The sequence below is a fragment of the Triturus cristatus genome, chromosome 1_2, assembly GCF_964204655.1.
Source record: "Triturus cristatus chromosome 1_2, aTriCri1.1, whole genome shotgun sequence".
NCBI classification, from domain to species: Eukaryota; Metazoa; Chordata; class Amphibia; order Caudata; family Salamandridae; genus Triturus; species Triturus cristatus.
In genome coordinates, this window is record NC_140580.1 from 844,409,474 (window position 1) to 844,435,099 (window position 25,626).

At 43.6% G+C, this 25,626-nt stretch overlaps 1 protein-coding gene across 7 annotated transcripts in view; it reads left to right on the forward strand.

Annotated features, from left to right (window-relative positions):
* Positions 1-25,626, forward strand: part of RAP1GAP (RAP1 GTPase activating protein) — a 1,002,066-nt gene that overhangs the window by 743,611 nt on the left and 232,829 nt on the right. Inside the window, exon 1 of one of the 7 annotated variants that reach the window (XM_085608994.1) lies at positions 13,754-14,144. The exons of 5 other annotated variants lie outside the window; for them this stretch is intronic. In XM_085608994.1, the coding sequence (XP_085465120.1) occupies positions 14,076-14,144 (69 nt within the window). In that variant the 5' untranslated portion in view covers positions 13,754-14,075. Of the gene's footprint in view, positions 1-13,753; positions 14,145-25,626 lie in introns of those variants that run through there. One more of the 7 variants, XM_085609000.1, reaches the window with a different exon arrangement.

Here is a 25,626-nt window from a genome sequence, read left to right on the forward strand (position 1 = left end):
CTGAAAGTTCTGCTCGGAAGCAAGAGGATGGTGCAATTAAATGTCAGTGCCTCAGATACCTGCGTTGGTAGTCTTAAATCCAGCTCTGGCCTCTTTAGTCCACCACCAGACACTGCTTGTCCCTTTATCTCACACTTACTGGTTCTTGCTTTCTCTATTTCGACGGATTTTCCTTCCAATCTTTTCCTTCCTCTTTCCTGTTTGTATGTGTTTCCCTCTATTGCTCTGGTCAATAGAGGAAAAGTAAAAAGTGGTGGTCCCCAAAAATCAGTGCTGGTGGCTCCCACCTGCAACCACTGGCTCAAATTAAGCACAGTGCCTAACCAGGCAAGGTGGAGAACAGAGACACACAAAGAATAGCTCCATTACCTGCTATTGGTACTGTCTCAACGTGGGAAGTCCTTTTTTGTTTCACTCATTGATGCCTGGCTCTGTTCTCATCCGGGTATCAATCAATCAGGTTTCTTGTAAAGTGCGACTATTCACCCGTTAGGGTCTCAAGGCGCTGAGTGGTTGGAGTGGATCTGCGTTATCAGTCATAGAGCCAGGTCTCGAGGTCCTTACTGAATTGGGGAACCGACGATTATTGCCTGAGAGGAAGAGGCAGGGAGTTCCAGGGTTTCGCAGCGCGGTAGGAGAAGGATCACATGTACAAAGCTTCCAACAACAATTTCCATGGCAACATGATGGTGATAGCCCATCCTCATGCTAACACGGATCATCTTATTAGAGTGTCTTTGATCAGGCGGTCCAGTGAAATAGATAGCATCCTTGACCTGCGGAAGGCTTTGTGGTTTCTCTCATTTGCTCTGCAGCCTGTCCTTCTGAACTTTGGTCAATATCATGACCCTCTGCCTTGTAACAAATAAGTAATTTCTGGCCCCCACCAGGGCTACACCTTCTTTTTCAGCGGGGCCTTCAGCATACTACTGTGCACTTCTCCGACTAGTTAAATAATTTCACTACAGCGGAGTACATATTCAGCTACTATGAGGGATTTGGAGATTGCCCGCTAATCCTTCACACCATCTCATGGTTTCAAGTGAACCCCTGATCGCTCTTACCTATGGCTGATCAAAGAAGAACTGTGTTGACTTCTAGAGCACTTTCCTCTTCTCGCCATTTAGCCTCAGACCTTTCTCGCAGACTTGTACCTACCCATATATCTTTGTCCCAGATTGATACTTACCTATGGATCTTCCTCCCAGACTGATACTTATTCCTGGTTCCTTCTACCAGACTGGTACTTACACATATATCTTTCGCCCAGATCGGTATTTACCTATGTAACTTCCTCCCAGACTGGCTGACAACTCTAAATCCCACAGACAGTAAGAGTAAGACTGTTCTCTCCTATTCCAATTTCAGATCTGTTAGAACTTTTTTTTTTACATGTCTGGCACAAAGGCAAGCCTGTCTGCACCCATCCGCGTCCGGCACCAGTCATGCTGCCTGATTAGGCCACCATGTCAACACTCACTTGTCCTACATGCCTAGGGAGATAGTTGTGCTTAGGGCTTAATCGGTGTGTAAGGGGGCATTGCACATTGATCTTCATGCGCTAGCAGCTACAAGTGGTGAGTTCAGGATTCACTTTGCGGGGGTGGAAAGGACGCAACAGTGGTCAGGTGGCTTCTGGATATGGCAAATAAGGTGGCCCCAAAAAAAGGTTGCAGTTCAGGGAGATGCATTCCATTTACCTGTGGTTCACCACCGAGCTGTTTGGGATTAGAAACATATTGTAATAATCTGGAAAGATGATGGAAACTACACTACTCCTTTAGGGGTCAGGAGATCTATAGACAAGCCTTGAAATTGTACTATGGGTCGACTAGACAAGCTCAGACAACCTATTTTGCTACACATATATTTTCAGCAGAAAATAATTAATGCGCCATTTTTAGCACTATCAAACACTTTCTTGATCTGTCGTCTCATGTACAGCCCATCACAGCTTCAGTAAAATTGTGCAAGGATTTCCCCATTTTCTTTGAAGAGAAGATGCTGAAAATTATGTCTAATCTAGAGTTAAATCTAGCATCCTGCAATTTAGAGATGACCCATGTTGGTCCCAGGCAGTGAACTCCTGCCAATTTATTTGATTTTGCACATATTTCTCTGGCAGATTTGGAGCAGGCCATTTTGATGTGCTAGTCGGGATCTCCGGATGACCCTTTCCCGCCACAGATTCAAGCATCTGTAGTGAAAGTGATTAATCCCATCTTCAATCACCTATTCAATCTTTCAATTCAATCTGCTAGTGTCCTCTTATATTAGAAGGAGGCTAAGGTGATCCCTTTACTGAAGAAATCTTCCACTGATCGAATGCAACTTTAGGCCCATCTCATTGTTCCCTGCAACATCGAAGATGCTGTAGAAGCTAGTTTGCTCTCAGACTATTTAGAACAGTAGAACCTACTGCATTCTTCGCAATTGGGCTTCAGACCTCGACATTGCATGGAGACAACACTGGTAGAAGTGGTAGACTCAAACAAACTGGCACTGGATCATGGCAAACAGGCGGCCCTGATCCTATAAGATTTGTCGGCTGCCTTTGAGACCATGTCTCATCAAATTCTGATATGGCACCTAGCAGAAGTAGACATTTTTGGTTCTGCTCTAGATTGACTCTGCTCCTTCTTGGAAATTGCAGTCGAGCATTCTGGTGGGCTCATTATTCTTCTGACTCTAAAGCCATCAGGTTTTTGGAGTGCCACAGGATTCAGCACTAAGTCCTATACTTTTTAATATTTACATGGCACCTCTTGCCTCTCTAGTGGAATCATTTGGAGTCAGGATTATATCTTATGGTGATGATACCCAACTTTTTCTGTCTATGGATGAAAATGCACCAGAGGCCTGTGCAGCCTTTAAGGATTGTCTCGTAGCAGTCTTTAAGTGGATGCAGGATAGCAATCTACAATGCAACACGGGGAAAACTGAAATCTCAATGTTTGGATCTACCATGCCTAATTAGGGCTCACATTGCTGGCCAGAGTGGGTGGAAGAACTCCCACTCCTCCCCCCCACTTCTCTGGCACAGAATCTGGGAGTTAAGATTGATTTAAACTTATCTATGCGCTCTCAGATCGTTGTTGTTGTAGGCTCATTCTTTGGCTGGTGAGATAAATAAAACAAGCATTTGCAATGCAATAGGTCTCGTGTTTATGAGAGTTTGAGCTATTGGCAATGTAAATGACAATGCCTTTTATTTATGTGTTGTTTTTAAAACAGATACATAAAAGGCATTGTCATTTACAATGTCAATAGATTAAACTCTCGTAAATGCGAGGCATATTGCATTGCAAATGCGTTTGTGCTACAAAAATAAGAAAAGGTGTTAGGAGAGAGCATGTCCTGCCTGCAAAAGCAGGCAGGACAAACCTATTTGAGAAAATAGTGCTCGGAGGCTGTAGTTAAAGCCTACTGAGCAACAACACAGGTAACAGGGGGTGTCGCCATGGGAGGTTACAAAATGAGGCAAGGAGTGACTACTAAGCCTTTTAACCAATGAACAGTTTACAGTGGACAATGACACAAGCCAATGAAAAATGTGGACGGAGAGTGGGCGGAGCTTCAAGGCCCTACCTTGATAAAACATGCCTCGCAGAGCAGCGCATGAGCTGCCCAGACTCGACCTAAAAATTCATATGATTACTCCCATCTCAAGCTCAGTGAATGGCGATTCATGCTGTAATTACATCATGCATTGATTACACCAACATCCTCTATCTTGGTCTGCCTAGGTACCTCTTTAAGAGACTGCAGGTAGTACAAAACGCAGTGACTAGACTACTTTTAAAGTTTACCTGGCGGGCATCCATTTCACTTTATCTGAAAACCCTTCACTGATTGCCCATTAAGGTGATGGTTCAATTCAAAGCCTTGACTATGGTCCATCAGGCTTTCTATGGCTCTGGTCCTCACTATTTTTCGGCAAGACTTTAGCACTATCTTCCGAGTAGAACTCTTCGTTCATCAGAGGCCTGCTTATTACAGGGCTCCCAAGATCAAACGGAAGAAGTGAGGTGGCACATTATTCACCTATCACGCCTCGCGTGCTTGGAATCAGCTTCCGCTCCACCTTTGAAATATTAGGTCAGAGACACTATTCAGGAAAAGCATCACAACCTGGCCGTTTGGCCTGGCTTTCTTAGAGGGCTTTCGTTCCCGGGTTGGATGAGTAAGCAGTTTTTCCTAGTGCCGGGACACTCTTTGGAGTAGCTGCTGCGCTCTATAAATACCTGATTGATTGAGACATTCTCTGAAACATCAATTGCTCCCTGTTATCCCTTGGAACCAATACCCTTAGAGGATGCTCCCCTCCTTGATTATACACAGCTCAGGCGGAAATCATTCTGAAGGCTGCAGTCCTCTCTGCTTATAGTTTCACATGTTAGATTTGAACATATGTGATTTCTGCTAACACATCTGCAGCATTCTTCTGAAAGCAGAGTGTACGCTGTTGCTAAGCGTCAGTTCTGTTTCACTGGTAGCCCATGCACCTATTGTCTCTCAAACACTGTCCAAAGCATTTGCAGATCAAGCTAGTTTGATACCCACACATGCTGCTGAATCCAGTTCAGGTATAGATGCCTTTGCATGTCCCTATTTTCAGAAGATGACTCTACAATCCATATTAGCAAGGAGCTAATGACTGCCATCAAAGGAGGCCTCATCTGGGGAATCCTACCTAGCTCTGATGCTGTCTCACTGAACTCTCAGAGAGCCCACATTGGCTCAGTTTGATCTGCACATTTGAAATATGTTTGGCGGTCATGGACTCGAAAGAGTAGTCTGCTGATGCACCGGGTGGGTGTTGATGCACGTAAAGTAATTATTAAATTCCTTGATAATCAGACTGACGCATATGATGAACTCAGAACAAGTCTCTGATGTTGCTTCATGCCTCAGAAAAGTATTGACTACGAGTGTAACTTATTTCACTGTACAGCAACACCCATGGGAGTGATTGTAATCCTCTCCAGGCGTCTTCCAGTGATGAAGCCTCTAAATTGCAATTCCTATCTGAGTCCGAATCTTCCTTTGTGTATTGAAAACTGCTTCCGAAACCAAGGAAGATTGATGAATTTGAAGTCAGGGCTTATGCGACTAAGACATCCGAGATGCAAGTGGAATTCTTTGTTAAGTCCCAGGCCACTTCTCATCCACATCAAAAATGATGTTAGATCCACATCATCCTCCTGATAAGGGTGCTACCGCTGAGTGTTTTACTTTCCCCAGGAAGGAAAATAATGTCTCATTATGGGACAGCAGTGCTAGTTCTGGGCACATGACATTCACTTGCCGAGCATCTGCAGTCCGAACAGAGGTGCCAGATGTAACACCCTGGTACAAGAGCTCAAATTGAATGTTGCCTTCTGTACAAGTGCCACAATCGCATGATGCCTTTTGTACAAGAGACGCAATTGCATGATGCCTCTCGTGGCATCTCTGAAGAAGTATCATATAAAAAAAAATCCAACACAATGAGACAGGAGGAAGCGATGAGAGAATTGAGCATTCGTTCCCTTCTCCCTCATGCAGGGGACTTCTGAGCAGAAACATCTTTACCAACAAAGTCAGCGTGATAGCAGCAGATATCACAAATGATGCCGATGTTTTCGACTCTGCAGAAAACTGCCAGAGGATATTGGTCCTGCGAAACGTAAGCAACAGAATGATCTTAGGGGGCAACCAACCCTCATACCACTGACCATCTGGTGCCAGAATCTATGCGATCAGTTACTCACCTCCCATGCAAAGACTGTTCAATTTCAAACCAAAAATGGGTTTCCCCCTTTGGGCCTGTTCTAAAAAATGAACCTGCAGGGGGAGGAGAAAAGGGTGATGGAGCAAATGTGTTGATACATGGATCAAGGCAACCAATCACTGGCAAAGACAGAGAGTTTCCTATGGCCCAACACGCCAATGAGGGTTATCATCAACATGGATAAGAGGAATTGTTCCTTTATCTTACAACGTTTGCCATTCACTTGGGCCGGTACTGACGTAAATAATGTAGTTTTGGGGGCTCTTCTGCCATACAGGACTTCTATGAGAAAATTGAAAAAAACTATACAACATATACCCAATTCTTTATACACTGGTATTTAGTCAATGCAGGCAGAGCTTGATGAAACCCTCAAAGGGATGTGCATAGAACTAGAAGTCCAATGCTTTATTAAACGTGATTAGAAGAACTCTTAAATTTTATGAACATATATTTTTACAACACCAAATTCAACCTCATCCGGGCCAGTGTAAGCATTCTCCTTACACCGTTCATGTTGAATCACACTAATCCATATATTGTTACATTCGTACCTACAGAAAAAAATTCAAGTATTCTCACTAGCATTTTTTCCGCAAATGGTTCGATCCAAAATGCATGGTTCGAATGTAATTCATTATTTTGCATTTAACCGTTTGTCGAAAGAAATTAACTATCTATTTATTTGAATAGCATTTAAGAAACAAAGGTGCTATCTGGATCTTACAAATGGGACAGTAAGCGCTTCACTTGTGACAATTCAACAAAGTTAAAGTGCAATAAAGGTGCATATTACAGACACAAAAGAGAGGAAGAAAAAGAAAAGGCCTGTGCCATCAAATGTTCTGCTGTAACAAGAGTCACAAGTTTTCCATGTCATTATATAATCATGGGGATTAGCCTTTAAAAACAGACCAAAGGGAAATGTCAACATTATAGCCTCATGTTGTACATAATACGTCACATGGATTGACCGGTGTGTAGCAACAAACATCCTAATCCTCCAGTTAAAAAAATGTGAGAGGATTAATTGTTAGAGTGTATCAAAAACATGATACAGAGCTCTCATTTCTTCAAGCCTTTCCATGGAACATTTAGGAAATGAAGGTGCATTATGTTGATTCAGCATGTGATGGCTACACTCAAGTAGACAGACCCTTTTAAAATGAACTCCAAAAGGTGAACCTCAGGCAATGCGACTTCTTTATCTGGTTGCCTCACATGCTTTGTTGTGTACTTAGAACCACTTATCGAAGTAATGAACCAAGGTGCATCCATCCAGGTATTCCCTTCTCTGGAGATTTGGGGCCTCATGTAGGTAGCATACCAGTTACCACTTCTAAAATACCGAACGTTACCGAATCGGTATTTTAGAAGTGGTAACTCGTATGTAGGTAATGAGTCGGTATTATTTACCGATTCGTTACAATTCGGTAATTACCGAATCGGTATTTACCGATTCGGTAATGAGGCATACCTTCCCATTGATGGGAAGGTATGCCTCATTACCGAATCGGTAAATACCGATTCGGTAATGGTGGAGAAAATGCAAGGGTGGCAGGGTGTCACATTGACACCCTGTTGCACCCCTGATTCGGCCATGTGTGCACATGTGGCACACATACATGCCCTAAGGGCATGTATGTATGCCACATTGCACACTGCTACGCGCTTCAAAATGCATACACACATACATTAACTATTTACCACCAACTATAAGTTGGTGGTAAATACCGACTCCTAAACACACCCACACACTCCCCCTACATATCATTTCTGGAATCGGAATTTACCGATTCGGTAAAACTACCGAATCGGTAAAATTACCACATCGGTAACGTTACCGATTCGGTAATTTTACCGATTCGGTAGTTTTACCGAATCGGTAAATTCCGATTCCAGAAATTGACCCCCTACATACCAATAGCCAAAATACCGGTCGGTAACGGTATAATTACCGAAAATCGGCCGTTACCGACCGGTATTTGGCTACCTACATGAGGCCCTAAAAAGAGATCAATCATGTCAGAGCCTTGTGAGACTAATGGTTATGTAAATCCATCTGCAGGTATTTTACAACTAGCAATTTACGAGGTAAAGCTTTTGTCCTGATTAAGGAATAAAAACAGAAAGAAACACATCACCGACTGACACATGCGTGTAGGATTTTTTATATTTCTTGGGATATAAATCACTGAGGCTTTCGCTATTGCTTTTAAAGAAAATGCTAGTCAAGTCTCTTGTTTCTGGTAAATTGGACGATTGCAGCTCCCTCCTTGTTGGACTGTCTGCTCTTCTCTTTCATAGGCTGCAGTTGATACAGAACGCGGGTGCCATGCTTATTTTAGGTCTCAGCAGGAACATCTGTAAAGCTTCTCACCGTTCCATGTTTCCCTAGCTCCCTGTTCAGAAATGCCGCATTTCTTTCAACTGTACAACAAGTGTGGTCTTGGTAGCAAACTTATTTGGGTAAAAGAATAATAGTAGCAAGACATACAACTAATTCATTATGGCATTAATCCAATTTATTTGGTTTTTAGGAAGGATACAAACCCAAATGCGATTAGGTTCAAAGCATATAGTAAGAAAGCGCAACCATGTTGCTCAAAATCTTTTTCAATGCAATATAATACAGTGCTCTGGGTGTAGAAGGAGAGGATGGGAAATATAGAGTGATAATGTGTAGGTAGGGGACAGGAAAAAGGGTTTCAGTGACATATATACATCCACATTTCTTGGTAACAACTTTTCCAGCCTCAAAATGGTCAAGAGTTCCACACATAACACATAACTCTTATGGACATGTGATTCTTTATAAACAATGTCGCTGGAGTTTGTGTTGTATGGGTGATGTCGGCGTTTCGACCCCCTAAGGCAGGACTGGATAGTGTCCTTGCGGTGTTGTCTTCATCAGGACTGGAGGGAGCACTAAGTACGGAACGACGGGCAGCCTCCGCCGTGTTAGTGGATGATAGGGGCCTGAAGAAGCTCTCATCAAATGAGTTGAAATTGCAGCAGTGTCAGCTTGCAAGATGTAGATAAATCAATTAATTCTTGGTTCGAGTAGGCTCGACGCAACGCTTTCAAGGCTCTATGTTTTTATCATAAGACCATGCATGGCCCTACATCTAAAATCTAAATCACATCCCCCTTCTTCCCATACATACTCCGGTACTCTACAGTTGGTGAATATTCCCAGATGTAATAAGTGCTGCACAGGTGCTTGAGCCTTTTCTGTGATGACTGCTCAGGCTTGGAGCAATCTCCTGTCAATCATTTGTAGAGAAACCAATATTCTGAACTTTTGCAAATTAGTTTTAAAAAACTGCATCTATTCCTTAACTAAGCAGTGTATCTTTAGCTTTCTAGCGCTAGTACACCAGTCAAGCATAATCACATGCTTTATAAATTCAAAATCAAATAGATAACCCAGACAAAATGGTGTCATCCATTGAACACTGTCTTGTATTTTTCAAGTATTAGCAATGACTTGCATTAAGTAGGTAGACGGCAGCATACAAAAAAGTTAATCTACCTTAGTAAGAGCTGTGGTAGTTATTCAGTAAGTGTACAGTGATATGTATCTATGAATGAAAGTAGTGTCTCACCTGACACCTGATTATTATAAGGTGTTGGTTTTTGAAGGGTCACCAATGTGTCAAAATCTTGAAACTGAATTATGTTCCTAGGAAATTGTATCATTTTTTAAATCATTTTGTTAGCTGCTTTGTTGAGCTATGGCTGCATTCTTAAAAAAAGGAAGGTTTTGCCTTCTTTGAGACTAAAAATTAGCCTGAAGCAATTAAGTGGAAGGCAACATAAACATGTTTCATGTTTACTCCATTACAAACTATCTTTTATCTTTTCTCTATTCTACCACTCATTCTACTAAAAAAGCTGTCACAAGCTTGGTGTATCTGCTACTTAAAGGGCCGTGTTGGAGGAATTAAGAGATTTTTATGCAAAACTCTTTCTTCCATATTAATACTAAACCTATACCAACACCCAGATTATCATCAAAGTGATTCATGAGTAACAATCTTAGTACTGACCGCACTGATACTGGGTGCTGGATGAAGGAAGATTAGTAACAATATTGGATAGGTGATCTTTTCTGTAATAAAGCGAGGTTCAGTAAAAGTTTGAGCCTAGCTTCTAAACTAAGATCTTGAATTAGGAAATTTTCCAAGAAAGTAAAAACTCTTGGAATATTATTTGATGGATCCTCAGATTTATGTCAATGCTCAAAATATCTGTTTTTAACCAGTAGAGTTAAAGCGTTATTGGGTGCACACCTATCTCACTTTCCCAGTAGTGATTGATTAATTTGTCAGTTTAGTGATTCACGAGGCAAGTTTTTGTCTAGGTATAGAAAGAAAACTAAAAACAAAAGAATGATATAGTCTCCTAGATTCAGGATTGAAGAACTGTAATCCTGTTCCAGGAGTGAAAAAGCTTTGTACTGGCTCCCGGTTGATCGCAGGATACAACTCAAATGTCTCTGTCTCATACTAAAACCGGCTGTGCTGAGTGAAGTTACAGAGTGCCTGCTTGGAGTCACTGAGTGATACCTCTTCCAAGCCACCAGTAAGATCCTTTCTAAAAGCTCTTATTTCACTAGTAATACTTTTTGGTACACTTCTTTATTCACTCTATGGTGCTCTGTCCAGGGGCGTAACACAGGCCCCCGCATCCCCCGCGGTGCCGGGGGGCCCGAGCTGCAGGGGGCCCCCTCGGCACAGTACTTATGCCTGAGCGCTCCGGAATAAATCCAGAGCGGGGGCCCCTCCGTGTATATTGCAGGGGGTCCCTGGAACTTTTGTTACGCCACTGGTTCTGTCCTTGCTTCTCTCTCCTGGGCCCTCTTTTCACTCATTGGCCACCATTAGCTGCCTTTGAGCTGACCTCGGCATAGAGCACTGTACCACAAACCAACACGACATAACAAAATGAGCAAGACATGATTCTAGAGCCTTGACGCCACTGCGCATAAGCGAGAAACCTATGATTGTTGTAAAAGAGTTTGCTAAAAATGACCAGTGGGCTGAGGCTAAACAAGGGGCAGGTGGGGTGCAATAGTTAATGCATAGCGTTTGGGTGTCAGACGTTAAATTCTTTATCTCCTGGCACACTGTGTGCTTAGACCATATCACAGGCAGTGCTTAATTTGAGCTGGTGGCTGCAGGTGGAGCCAACCGGTACTCATTTTTATGGTTCAGCACTTATTTTTCTTCATTAGACTTTGACTCAAATTGAGAAGGAGAATACACAAAAGAGGGAAATAAGGAGGACAAGAAAGACAGAAAGAAAGCCACAAAGAGGGACGCAGCAATGAGAAACAACGTGAAAGAATGAGATAAAGGGGCAGGGAGTGTCTGCAGGTGGATGAAAGAGGCCTGAGGTGGAATTGAGACCAGGCAGCCTTGGTATTCAGCACTCCGACATCCAATACCATGGACTGCTGGCTTCTGAGCGAAGCACGTATTCTTGTAAAATTAGACACTGGCTTGGTGCTTGATTATCTTCAAATTCTGGTTGGCTAAAGCAGATCTTCTGCCCTGTTTTTTTCTAGATTTATCTGCCTAATTTGATATGGCCTCCAGTGGCCATTCTCTACTCCGCCTCCAGGAAGTAGGGATTCAGGGCACAGCTCTGGATCAGATAGAGTCTTAACTTACTAACAGAGCTCAGAAAGCCTACCTTCCTCCTTTTTGCCCAGAATTCAAACATCTTACTCCTGGAGTCCCACACGGCTCCTCTCTGAGCCTGCACCCTAAACTGTATGTACTCTCTCTTGCTCCGCTTACCTGATCTTCCAGAGTTAGATTGATGAGCTAAGTAGACAACGCCCATCTCACCTGATTACAATAACCAGGGATGCACCAACCATTTTCAAAATTGCATGATCTTGGTGGCTTAGTGGATGAGCGTTAACTCCCTCAAATTCAAGACTTACAAGACCAAGGTTCTATTTGTGTTTGGCCGCCGTTCATCATCTACCGTTCCTCATGGCCTCTGGCCCAATGAGTTAACTTCTGCTACAATTACTATACCTTTAGTCTGTAACACTGCCCTTTATTCTGGTCAGGGTCCTTCCCTGTTGGCCCATGTCAACAGGGTATCCTTGACCTGTTTTCTCTTGCTAAAGCTTCTGAGCAGGGTTCTTGCTTTTCTTCCTGCACACGCCTGTCACCTCATGGCCCAGGGTGATAGACATAGTCACCTCGGCTATTTCAATTCTGTCTTTATAGGCTCTTCACCTTGCAATGTAGATCTTAAAAGATTTTCTTCTGCCTCATTCTCTCTGAAAAGTTTGTGGTGTCTGCAGGTTGGAAAAACAGGTCATCTTCAAAGTCATGTGCATAGACCTTCGTACCTAACATCGCTCGGACCTAAACCGTCTTCAAGAAATGTCTATGGTTAGAGTTCCGTTTGCTCTCAGAGCCTCGGAAGCTTTTCTGTGGGTCTCAAGGGTCCTCTGCTCACTGACGGGGAGCTGGGCCTTTATGTGTTTTTGCTGTCAATACGTGGAACTCTCTACCTGTCTATTTTCAAGTATTCACGCGCTTGATGCCCTTTCGGAAAGCCTTAATAACTATGCCCTGTCTCTCCATAATCTAAACCGGGTCTAGCGCCCTATGTCTCAGTAGTTACCCAAATCCTTTTTCGTCAGTACACATTTTAAGTATTAACTCTCTTTACAAGTTTCTGTACATTAGATGACATCATGTGATCTTGGACACACCAATTTGTTACCAGAGCAGCTCTTTATTTACTGCTACACACCTGAGGGCTGGGACTGTGAGTGTTGAAAACAGTATTGTAGTTCCTTGTGGTAGGCCTGATGGCTCATTGGGTGACGCATCCGCTCTAGACCTCTGTGTTCGACCCTTCGGTTTAGGTTTGAAGCCTGGCGAGTCATCTCAGACGTTCATCCTTCCGAGACTAATAAAAGGAGTGCCACTGAGGCAGGTAATATTAGGCATAGGTTATTCAGCGCCAGTATGCCCGACATTTTATGCGGGTATCCATTTCCTCAGGCCAGTAAAACCTGTCAGAGCGCACAACATATTAAATGCATGCAGAGGAATGAGGAATGCCAGCCCCTGCAGCGGTGTCGCTGTCATGTGATAATGGCAACCACAAAGCAGGCGAGAAGCGAGACGAGGGGCTGAAAGAGCTGGATATCCAGTAATGGAAAACCAGAAAGGAAGGTTTGTTTGTGCGCGTGGGGTCGGGTTTCCGCTTTAAAAATGCATAGTGCGCCTGCATCAGGCGAGGTTTCGTCTCCATGCTGTTCTTCAGACGGGCTGTCTCGAGAGTGTCAGCAGCAGGCAGGGCACCTCTCGGGTGTCTCTCTGTGGTGACTACAGCAGTTAGGGTCCCAGTAAGGTGTACCTGCGGTAGGTGAGGCGGCTTCCTCTCTGGTTCGTCGTCTGCAGGAGGCAGGCAGGCGGGCTACCCCTGAAGTGAGTGCCACAGTGTGTTGGTAGCAGGAAGTCTACTTACGTATATAAGGTCCAGGTGAATGGATATCACGGGTGGACCTGCACCAGGAAGCGTCCTTCTGATGGGTGACTGATGCAGTTAAACCGCCGCCTCTCAGGTGTGACTGGAACAAGCAGTCGGTCTTCTCACTGGTGTATGTGGGGCAGGCTGAGTCGCTTTCAGGTGTGCCTGCAGCAGGAAATTCACCTCTCGGGTGTCTGAATTTGGCAAACAGCACAGTGGTAACTATAGAAGCTAAAGGGCCCCGCATAGTGTGTGTGTGTGTGTGTGTGTGTATGCAGCAGGCAAGTCACCTCCCGAGAGTCTGCTCAAGGCAAAACGCCCCACTGAGCTGGCTCCAGCAGTCAGTGCGGCACATAGACGTGCCTACCCCTCTGGCTTGTCTGAAGCAGGCAGGCCAACCGATGGGTGCAGTTTACTCACGGGACAGGAAGTGTCTTAGGTGTGTATTCATGTCTGCAGAGGACAGGCTCACTCCCCGGAGTTCAGGAAGCAGTCAGGTCCGGTGTTTGCATTCTGGGCAGGGTGACAGTCTGTAGTGCTTTAGGCTTGGCACCTGAAGAAATACCTGCCTCCTGGCTCTGGTTCCACACGCTTCTGGCTTCTCGACGGGACCAGGAGCAGGGAGATGTCAGGCTGCGTGGGCAGCGCGGCGCGGAGTGTCGGACTGCAGGAGTGAAGGGAGACCATCCATACCAACCCCTCCGGGGCAGCACGAGACGCAAGCAGCACGGACACTGGCCGGAAGCGGCACCTCGCGAGACGCAGCGCGAGGACGGCTCTATCCCAGAGGATGGCGAACAGCCAAGCAGCATCCGCCTCTACAGATCCGGCGAGGAGCGCCTCCAAGGACACATGGATGGTGAGTGTCCCTTCTGAGTGAGAGAGGTACACGCTTCATACGGACCTCAAAGTGGGCGAACTGCCCAGGAGGGGCATTGGAAGAACTGATGAGGAGAGCTAATGTTAAAGACGAGTTGGAGAATAGCCAGGTCCACAGGGATTATGCGGCAGAGGAGGACTAAATTATGTTGCAGGGTTGACTAAATTATGCGGCAAGGTCAAGCAAATTGTAAATTTTGTTTTAGAACTACTTTATTACTTTGGCATTTGTATACATGTTAGCACTAGCTGGGCAAAGGTTTCACCTTGGAACCCAACTAGTGCATTAAATTGGAAGGTGCCGTCTGGTACTAAGTACCTGCACTTCTTTATTTAGAAAGGGAGAGTAGCTCCTCTTAATGGCAGAATACCGACACTTGTCAGGAGCAAACAGGCACTCTAAATAGTGAGTACCTGCAGTTTTGTATTTCAATTTGAAGCACTGCACCCAGCTACAAAACTAAGCAGCAGAAAGGTGACAGCCTTTGAAAAGGGCCCTCCGCTCTGCAGCAGCACATGTTGTCACATTTTTAGTAACTTTTGGTCCGTTTGAGCTAGAAACAATTGTTTTTGCTAAAACCTGCAGGTTTTGCAGCATATGATGAATTATGTGCCAAATGCAGCAAATTCTTAATTATGCGGAAAGCGCCATGCCCACAAAATCACATAATTCCAGTGGCTCTGGCCATAGTAATAGCTGACACTAAGCGACAATTCACTCTGTGGTTAAGTAGCTGTAGTGGTAATAGTAGTATCCTTATCATATCTAAGTAACATTAGTAGCAATAAGAATGTTAATACTAAAAATAATAATATTAATAGTCATTATTATTATAAGGACTAGCACTCAGGTGAGGTTTAAGAGCTACATAAAATGCAAGCTAGTGCATGATCGAATTAGGGTCAATGTGTCCAGACCCTGCTATCTGTACTGTACCTGTTTAGTGAAGAAACGTAACGGCGGCTCCTGCCAGTGCTGGAGTTGTTCTGTGTGTGAAGGATGCTTGGCCTACTGCTGCCCTACTGTACTCTACTGAAGGCTGTCGGAGGGCTGCTTCCACTGCTGCTGGTCACACTGAATCTATTCTGCCTGAAGGAAGCTTGCACAATTGCTTCTCTTACTGTGCCTGCGTTATGTGAGTGATAGAAGTAGGGGTGTGGGAAATTCACATAATTTAATTTAGCTAATTATACATTTCTGGAAAAGTATGCAAAATAACGTGTAAATATGCAAAATACAGATCCATCATTCAGTGCTATAGTTTAGTCTGAAATGCATCTTTGCATCACTTTTTGACACAAGGACACATTTTGTGCTAAATATAAAATAGTGCAAAAAGCACATTAGCTGCAAACAGCAGCCTCAGTGTTCTGGCGTGCTGTTCCTGTGATTTTGCTACAAACTACTGTGTAATTATGTGATGTGGCGTTTTGACATAATTTGGGTAATTTTGTGCAACAATGCAAAATTACCGAAATTGTGCAAATTACACCTGCATGGTTTAAATTTCACCCAGGCCTAGATAGGTTGCACGCTGCTGTTCTTTGTGAGTGAAGTATACTCTACGGTTACTTATGCTGTACCCATTGTCTGTGTTAGCGATTACTGCTCTGCAGCTGCCCATGCTGTCCTTAATCTGGAATGAATTTTGACTGATTGCTGCTGTTTCTAACTGTTCTGTTTGTGTGAGAGGGTCCACTCGAAGTTCTGAAGCTCATCCCATCAGGGCCGGCTTTAGTGCTGGTGGCGCCCTGTGCGACAATGTTTGTTGGCGCCCCCCCAATGACCACCTCCACCACTGATTCTCTCACTAACACCCTTTAACAGTGACCAAGTCTCCATAACCACACTCTCTCAGATGCATTGAATTAGTTATATAGCGCCACTCATACCAGTGTAGGGTGTCCGAGCACTTTGCATCACACACACATTACACAGAGACAATCAATCATGCGTGTGTAAATCAGTGTATAGGAAATGTTACATAAGCCAAAGGACTAAAAATGTAGGAGTCACATGTCATCCATACTGGTAGGCAGTATAGTTTAGGAGGCTTGGTGTGGAGAAGCACAAACTTAGAGTCGAAAAAGAAACAGCATAGTTGGGAGTTCTCTTTAATAATAAGAATCGATTTCTAGCCAAATCAATCCTTTTTGCAGCATTAATCAATGCTCTAATAATGTATACTTTGCAGTGTGTATGCAGTTCTAGGATGAAAGTAAATAGCTCATTATTCTACATTAGGACGTTAAGTTATAAATTGCAAGTAAGAAAAGGATTTCTCTTTTGAAAGCAGTAACCTGCTGATCTGTTTACATCATACGCACTCTGTAATCTACTTGGTACACGCTCTTTGCAGCAGGCATATTAACCCTCTGCACTAACTTCACCTAAGTCAAAACCTCAAGTATGCAAAATGCTGATCTCTCTCCAGGAAGATAATTAATCACACGAGTTATCTTGACATTTATGTGCGGCCTGGTAAGTGCCGGGGGAAGAAACGCTGCAGCAGGTGCTTCAAAAGCATAATTAACTTTCAAACACGGCGCCCCCACGAAGCCAGCACCCGGTGCGGTGGCACCGGTCGCACCGCCCTAAAGCCGGCCCTGCACCCCATACCTATTTCACTTGAGTGTGGTGAGCTTTTGCTGCTGTTCTTGGCAGCGTCTCCTCTGAGTGTTTGTGTGTCTGTGAAGCTTGGTCTGTTCCTGTGCATGTTGTGCCTGTTCTGAAGGAGTAGGGAGCAGATGTGCTAACTTCAAAATATTCCAGGAGAGGGAGGATATGAGTCATAATCATGACCGTCGACTCATGTAACATTATGGGAAGTGACGTCATGGTAAGTGACATTATTAGAAGTAAAATAATCACCAGAAATTATATCACCTTCAAAGGCATGATAGCTTTGTCACTGAGGAAGCCTAAATAAAACAAGCATTGGCAAAGCCAAAATATCCTGCCTGTGGGACCTATTGGATTTGGCAATGGTTAGCCACATTGCACAGCATCCTCGATGCTGTGCTTCAGGGTTAAAGTATTTCAAAAACAGCCTGCGGTGTCATTTTGTAGGTGTGTGCACCATACATGCGTGTGCCTGCAAAACGACTCAGGCGCTTTTTGTCTTTTTAGATCTAAATTGGATTGGTAGCCAAAAAGAAATCAAAACGTGCAAAAGCATTCATTGTTTTTTTTTGTTTTTTAAACGATTGGGGTGAGCGGAAGCAACGGGGGGTGGGTGGAAGCAACACAGGAGAGTTGGGAAACGCTGAACTAACACAGGGGAGAGTGGGGAGGCGCCATACTACACCAGGACTCCAAAGCGGCACAAAGGTGGGCGGGGAAGGCAGAGCAACACAGGACACGCAAGAAAGATAGGGGATGCAGGAGGGAGGGCAGTAGCAATATGGGGGTTGGGGGAATGTAAGAAGGGGAGACAAGAGGAGGAAAGTACATAAAGTAGAAAGCTCACAATCACATGCACTTTCATGGAGTGTTTAAACCAAAAGCCAATAGTGGGAACAGAGTTGCCAACCAGTCAAATAGATGTTAAAGTGGCAATGCTCCATGCAAGAGGAAAACACAGAATTAAGAATCTGGGTATGAATAAGAAGCAGGGAAATGAGAGTGACAGAAAATCCAACCAATAGTAAGAAATGGACGGCTCCAAGCCCCTCCACGTTCTTGGTAAGCCACAATATGTCTTGCAACAGACAGCACTTGCATTGTCTTGTCGGAGCAACCAAAAAAAGGTGTGGTTAAAGGCCATAGTGCTATGTCTGTGTTCCACCGAGGCTGAGCATAGAGCTAAATTCACAAACATTGATGAGGAATGAGGGAAACAAGCTACAGGGAATGTTGTCGAAATATAAGTAGTGCAAGGCAAAATGTTTGTGCCCAGTATCTTACAATTTGGGCAAGTAGGGAAGCAGGGAATTGAGTGCAGGTTGTCTTTGAAGAGTTGAATTAAATCATACATGCTATTAAACTGTATAAAAACCATAAATCAAAAGGAAGTAAGAGCTTATCCAGCCTGTTCAATGTGAAGTGATATAATCTCACTATAGGGGTTCTAGAAGGAGGAATTATTACCACCTACTGTACCACTCCATATAGTCTACACTCACAAAAGGTAACCGGATGGTGTATCCAAGCAAATCAATCAAGAAGCTATGGGAAGGGAGGAAGGGACAGAAGCACTCATGTGTTTAAGACGAGAAACCTCACTTACCCTAGGGTGGCATGCTTCATCATTGGGTTCACTCTTGCACACTGGGACCGCAAGGTACCCAGCGTGGGCTACAACTCCCCCATGGGAGAGGAGCGTGAGGTGTTTTGTGTCATGCAATGTAGGGCGCAGTGAGGGTTAGAGTTCAAACAAAAATAGAATTAAATGTGGCTTAAAACTATCTCCTGTTGGGCAAGATTAATCTTTATTAGTGTCCCCTGTGGATAGGTTAAAATAAGCTCTGTGAAAATAGGGATATGGATATTCCCTATTAGGATCAGGTTGACATGTTTCTGCCTTAATAGACTGGAAGGGTTCTTGGCATTCCTCAGGCCCGGTTGCTATGTCACTCTGCTTAAGTTGTGCAAAATATAAAGATTTTAAAATAGGTTCCCATACTTTTACTGGTATGGGGAAACTCAGTAGGACCAGCTTGTAGTCAGATCCACATTCGTCAACATCCACCTTCAAAAGTACTTTCGAAGCAGGCATCAGGACTCTTGTGTCCTGTCTCCTCCCGCATTTACACAATGTGAAGCGATGTCACAGGTTTGATGTTTTTGGTAATAACATTACAGCCCTAGCATACTATTCACTTTAATTTTGTAGCCCCTGATAGTGTACTAAAATATTTATCGACCTATCGAGTATTAATGCAATTGGGTGGAGGGCGAGAAGCTTAGATGGACTGGGTAACCCACCCAGTCTTTATCCAACACAATTTTCATTCTCCACAATATAGAAGATAACAGGATGTCATCAGACACAGCAGAAGAAAGATGTGCCAGATTCCCTGTCATGCTGTTCTGGGAACTGAGAGAATTGGGTCAGGATGCAAGAGGTTGAGGGACAAGGATGGAACAAGGTACAGGAGGGATGGAGCGAGAGACAAGATGAGAGAAAGATGTGGTGGCGTCAAAGACTGAAGATTGAGGGTGCTAAAGAACTTAAAGATGAGCAAAAAAGGTATTCACCAACTTCAGTGTGTACAAAATGCTGCTGCACGCATGGTGTTAAACCTCCCACATAGAGCATCAGGTAAAAAGGCACTTCATGAACTCCATTGGCTCCCTATTGAGGAGCGAATCGGGTTCAAGGCTCTCTGTTTTGCTCATCGCATCGCCCAGGGTAAAGGCCCTGGCTACCTGCGTAACCTTCTCACTCTCCATCGTCCCATCCGCAATCTTAGATCTGCTGGAGCTATGTTGTTCCAACTTCCCCGCGTTCGCAAGACCAAGATTGGAGGTGCTTCCTTTAGGTTCCTAGTTAGCAAACACTGGAACAGGCTTCCTCTTGATCTTCGCATGGAGCCCTCTGAAGCAAGATTCCGATTAAAATTGAAAACCCACCTATTTCCATGTATAAACTAACCTTCCTTGTATTTGGATCCGGGCTTGCCCCGGACTTTGGTCTTTTAGGGGAGCAGCGGCACTTGTTAGCGCGGGGACACACTATGTTAGTGTAACCAGGCGCTCTAGAAATGGTTTTATTATTATTATTAAGAAACAAGATGAACGAAGGAGAGAAAAATAAACAAAACAGACGAACCAGTGTAAGGCATAATATACATTAAAAGGGGAACGAGTCACACAATGGATGAGCAAGGAATCTGATGGATATGAGAGGGGACAGAGGCACAAGATGTGTGACTGAGGAACCATGGAACAAGAAGGGTAAGAGCAGATACCAATCCTGGTTGTGCTCACCAAGATGAGGTAATCTCATGCAGGTTATGCAACTACCCACCAGAATCCTGGTTCCATCTGTTGTGCTGCTGGCCCAAATTGACTGAGGAACAACACCGCCTGCTCCTCCTGCTATGTCATTCAAAAGGGGTTAAGTGCTGCAAGGATATGTGCTTTACTGAAAATATACCAAGTACACTAGCCAGACTTGGGACAGTAACGAGTTTTATTCACCTTTCACTCATTGAAGCGAGGGCAACAGCCACTAGCCATAGAACCCAGAACAGCATCTAGCAGCTAGCTCTTAGGAGTGCCACCAACTGGAACTAACAAACTCAAGAGACATGTTCAGCATCCTCTACGGGCATATGGCCCCAGGATATGGGGAATACTAACCCAGAAAACACGACCATTTACTGCACATAAACATTCTGCGGTACCGAGCTGTTAGTAACCCCATCTCTATCAGCAGGAGGTTCTATTAGTTTGCACACGAGATATTATACTTTACCTCTTTATCTGTAAAACCTTGGACACTGTTTATATATTCTAGGTCGACCCCCACTAGGATAGACACTCATGGGACACAGAGGTGCCTTACCCCTACGACGCTACATACCCTCGCTGATATCATTGGTTGTGCCTGTTCATGCCTCCCCCCCCCCATAGTTTAGGCCTTCGTTTTGCCCTAGTTTCTGTGCCATATCTGGAACCTGAGACACCGGGGTATACACCTCATATCAAGTTTGCACGTGGGTCATGCTCTTCGATGACGTATCACGGATATATGCAGATGATGTGTACCACTATTGAATGTACAATCTGTTATAACTATCTGAATGATCTATACGATGTACAATGTGTCTAATGTAAAAATGGCAATAAAAAAAAAAAAAAAAAGTTTTAAAAAAAAAAGAAGGGCAGGACTTAACTCTTTTTACACTCATGAAATAATATAGTTGTCATTGTTTTTAAATCCCTGAATCTCCATTCTGGTTGTATTATTCATTGTTTCATCTTAAGCAAAAATGTATTGTATAGTTCTTAGTCATGGAATGGTTTTAATTAATCGAACATGAATGAATAAAATCAGTAATCAGATAACATGGGAGTAGACAGTGATGGCCAAGTCACAATCCATATGGTGCAGGAGCTGTGAGACAAGATGCATTCCAAAAGAGATTGAGGCACAACGAGATGAGTAGAACAAAGTGTAAGCCTGGCAAGGGAGGAGATGGAGGCACAAGCAGGATTTAAGAAAGAGGTAAGCCGTAGGCCATCAAACACACTGAAGGTGATGGGACGATGCTTGCAATAAGTGTAACCACTGGCAACCGCCTGGGTAGATTTCCATACTATCGCTATTGCCCAGACATGGGTTCTGTGCTCACTGTGCCACTGGAACCAAGCTGCACCCTACTGACCAGCCTCAATCAAGGAACAGCCAGTCTTGAGCTGCTTGTGTTCCGATTCATGGAGGTACTGGCCTGCCAGTTTGGGCTGGGCTCTTCCTATTGGAAAAGGGTCAAGACTGATTTGCATATGGCTGGTTCCAAGCTGAGGTGACATGATGGGAAAAAGAACAATGGTTTGGAATGCTACCCCAAGCAACTGCCAGTGGTTAGACGTATTGCAAGCATTGCTCCCATCGCCTTTTGTGTGTCTGAAGATGCAGGCCATATCAGAGGGAAGAAATGGCAATGGGAAAGAGAGTGAGGGGTAAGGAGCCAGATACCAGGCTGGCAGGCAGGCAGAGACAGGGTGAATGCGGACGAGGAGACTGGAGCACTGGATGGTTGAACGAGGAGATGAAGACAAGAGAGATAACAGAGTTTAGGATCAGCCACCAGGCAGACTAGAGAGGAGGGCCAGACTCAGGCCAGATAGGCAAGGGGAGTGAAAAACAAGATGAAAAAAAGAATTCACTGAGTTGTAGTTTCTTAAAAATGATTTATTGGAAAGGAACAGGTGAGCGCCAAGCGGTGCGACTTCCACTCCAGGACACCAGCTGCAACTGACGCCCTGGATTGGAACTCGTGGAGGTGACAAAGAGCATTCCACCTCACGCTCCACCTAACAGGATTAAAGTGACAACACCAATACAATGCACATACCAGTAACAATACTAATACAATGCATATACTACACATCCCCCTCTCATCAAAGAGAAAATAAAAGAAGGTAACAACAGGAAAAAACAACTTACTCAAAAATGAATATGAGTAACAAATGAGGAAATGCTATCTAACATATTCACTAAGCCACCCTGGAAGCACTCTTTTCCTTTTTGCAATGACAACCTTGTCACCCTCCTCAATATGCTGATTGTTGGAATTAGAAGTACTCGCAAACCCCTTCTCTCTTCTCAAACAAGAATAGAAATCCTGAGGAGAAAATGATTCTTCACTGACATCATTTGAATTTTGGCTAGGCTTTGAAGATTCCTCACCCACCACACCTTTAGTTGTCACACAAAAGTCCGCACTTAACTCAGATTGTAGGGCACTTTGATCAAAGTAATCCTCTACCCATTCAAAGTTAGTAGGATGCTCAAATGTGCTACAATCCACTTGACGATGCATATTAGAATCTAAAGCAACATTTTTTAGGTTCCAGACTCTACCATCCTTAAGTCTTATAGCATTCCTAAGAATTTCTGCCACCTGCTGTGGTTCCTCATACATGCTCTCACCCTTCGGAATTTTAATTGGTTTTTTGATGCGGACCCAGTCCCCAACTATAACAGGAACATCCTTAGTTCCATGGCGTGTGTCATAACTCTCTTTACTTTTCATATGTGTAAATACCAATTTTTTTTAAATCTCCTTTGGTGACCATTGTTCTACTTTTCCTTCCATGATCCAACTTGGGTTGAACTTGGATCTCGGTGTCCTACCTCTCATCATAACAAAGGGAGACAAACTGGTTGCAGAATGCGTTGTTGTCCTATAAGCCCAAATTGCTTTCTGTATTTCTAATTTCCAATCTAACCCTTTGCTCCTTGCAGCCTGAATTACACCTTTTAATACCCTGTAGAATCTTTCAACAGTACCATTCCCACTCGGGTTATAAAGAGAGGTAGTCTTGTGTGTGATCCCACATTTTTTTAAATACTCCTTCGCCAAATTGGAGGTGAATTGTACCCCATTGTCACTTAGCAGACATACCGGCAACCCTTCTAATACAAATAGTTTGTCCAAAAATGTCAAAACCGTTTGTGTGTCCACTTTCTCTACAATTTTAACTATAGGCCATTTAGTGAACAAATCAATTACGACTAAGATATATTCTTTAGGTTCTCCTACTGGTCCAAAAATGTCAATTGCTATCACTTCCCAAGGAAGATCAGGAATGAGACCTTCACTCATTGGGGGTCTTAAAGTCTTCAATGATTTATCTGCAGAAGAACAAACTGAACACTCTCTTACAAATTTCTCTACAGCTTTGTCAACGCCTGGCCACCAAAAACTCCCTTTGACCATTGATTTGCTTCTAACTATGCCAAAATGTCCTTCACGACACAATTGTAATACTCTCTTCTGTACAACCTTGGGTGGAATTATCCTCTCACCCCTAAGCAACAACTCTCTGTCCAATGATAATTCAGTCCGTACATCCCAAAAAGCTTTCAATTCATCACTAATGAGGTGTATCTTTGGCCATCCCTTGCGAATATGATCAGAGACAGCCTGTAACAACATGTCCTTAGATTGCTCACTCATCCACTCATCTTTAGTAATAAGCGGTGCACCAGAATCATGAACCAAAGCAATGCTCTCCATGGGTCATCTAGACATTCTTCCAGTGGTGAAGGCAGTCTGGACAGACAGTCCACCACTACATTATCCTTGCCAGGCACATAAACAATCCGATAAATGTACTCCTTCATCCTCATAGATATTCTTGCTAATCTAGCAGAAGCTCCAACACTACCTTCACTAGTTAAGATTTTTACCAAAGGTCGATGATCGGTGCGGATAGTGACTGCTTTTCCCCAAACAAATGCTCGAAAATGTTCTAAAGCCCAAGCACAGTCCATAGCTTCCCTCTCAATAATTGGATATTTACTCTCAGCAGGGGAAACTGCCCTTGATGCAAATAGGATGATTTTCTCAGTGCCATTGTTCGTTTTCTGTGAAAGAACTGCACCCAAACCCTTGTCACTTGAATCCGTGGTCAACAAACATTCTAAATTCGGATAAAAACTGCCCAAGGCATTAACACTTCCCAAATCAGTTTAATCTTTTCAAACTCTCTTCCACACTCAGGTGACCATTCAAATTTTGCATTCTGTTTGAGAAGGGAACGTATGTTAAATATCTTGCTAGCAAAGTTGGTTATGTATTTGGCGCAATATTCTGCCATACCCAAAAATGATCTGACTTCATCCTTATTACATGGGGCAGGTGAATCTACAATAGCATTAACCAGTGATGGTTTTGGTTTTACATCCTCCTCACTTATTATGTGTCCGAGGTACGATACACTCCTTTGTGCAAATTTACACTTGCTAAGTTCTACACTTAGTCCGGCTTTTTGTAATATTTCTAAGACTTCATTTAGAATATGATTGTGTTCTTCCTTGTTCTTTGCAGCAACCAGCATGTCATCTTGAAAGAAACTTACCCCTTCACCCCTCCAAACAATTTGTGCATCAGCCGCTGAAAAACAGCAGCGGCTGAGGCCAAACCAAATGGCATGCGTTTAAACTGATAGCATCCAAATGGTGTGATGAATGCCTTGAGCTCCCTCGATTCAAGCAACAGCATATCTTGATGATACGCTGCCAATAAATCTATGGTAGAAAAACAGCTCGCCCCTCTCAAAGAAGAAACCATTTCATTGATTTTCAGAAGGGGAAATCTTTCAATAACGATATTATTGTTCAAATGGCGCAAATCAATGCATAAGCGGATTTTTCCATTGCTTTTGCGTGCGATTACGACCGGAGAAACCCATTCCGAACTCTCAGCTTCCTCTATTACTCCCTTGGATAATAGCCCTTGAAGCTCTTTATTAACTTCGTCTCTTATCAATATTGGTATCGGTCTCACTTTGTGAATCTTAGGTTCAGCTTGTCCTTTTAATTTGATCTTATGTTCAAAACCCTTCAGTGCTCATAAACTTTTCCCAAAAACTCCTGGGAATTTTTTAACAAGAACCTCCCCCATTTTACTAGTCTCATCCATTATGAGTACCTTTTCTGCACTGTCGGGGTCCAGGATGATGTGTAGGTTCTTTTGGTCAAACCAACCGAGTACTGATGGACCATTTTTCGCTATATATAATTTACCCCTTGCAGACCTCCCTTTACACAAAAAGGTAAGCCACCTGAATCCAAGCATGTCAATCCTTTCACCAGTGAAACTCACTGGATTCACATCTGTAGGGAATAAATGTTTCCCAATTTGTTCCTCAAACTTGTCTTTCCAAACCCTCTCATTAACGATGGTGTAAGGGGATCCTGAATCGGCATACACACTGACTTTAACACCTCCCAAGAATACATCACATATAGGTTTCCCTTTCACACAATTATCCACAACATTCA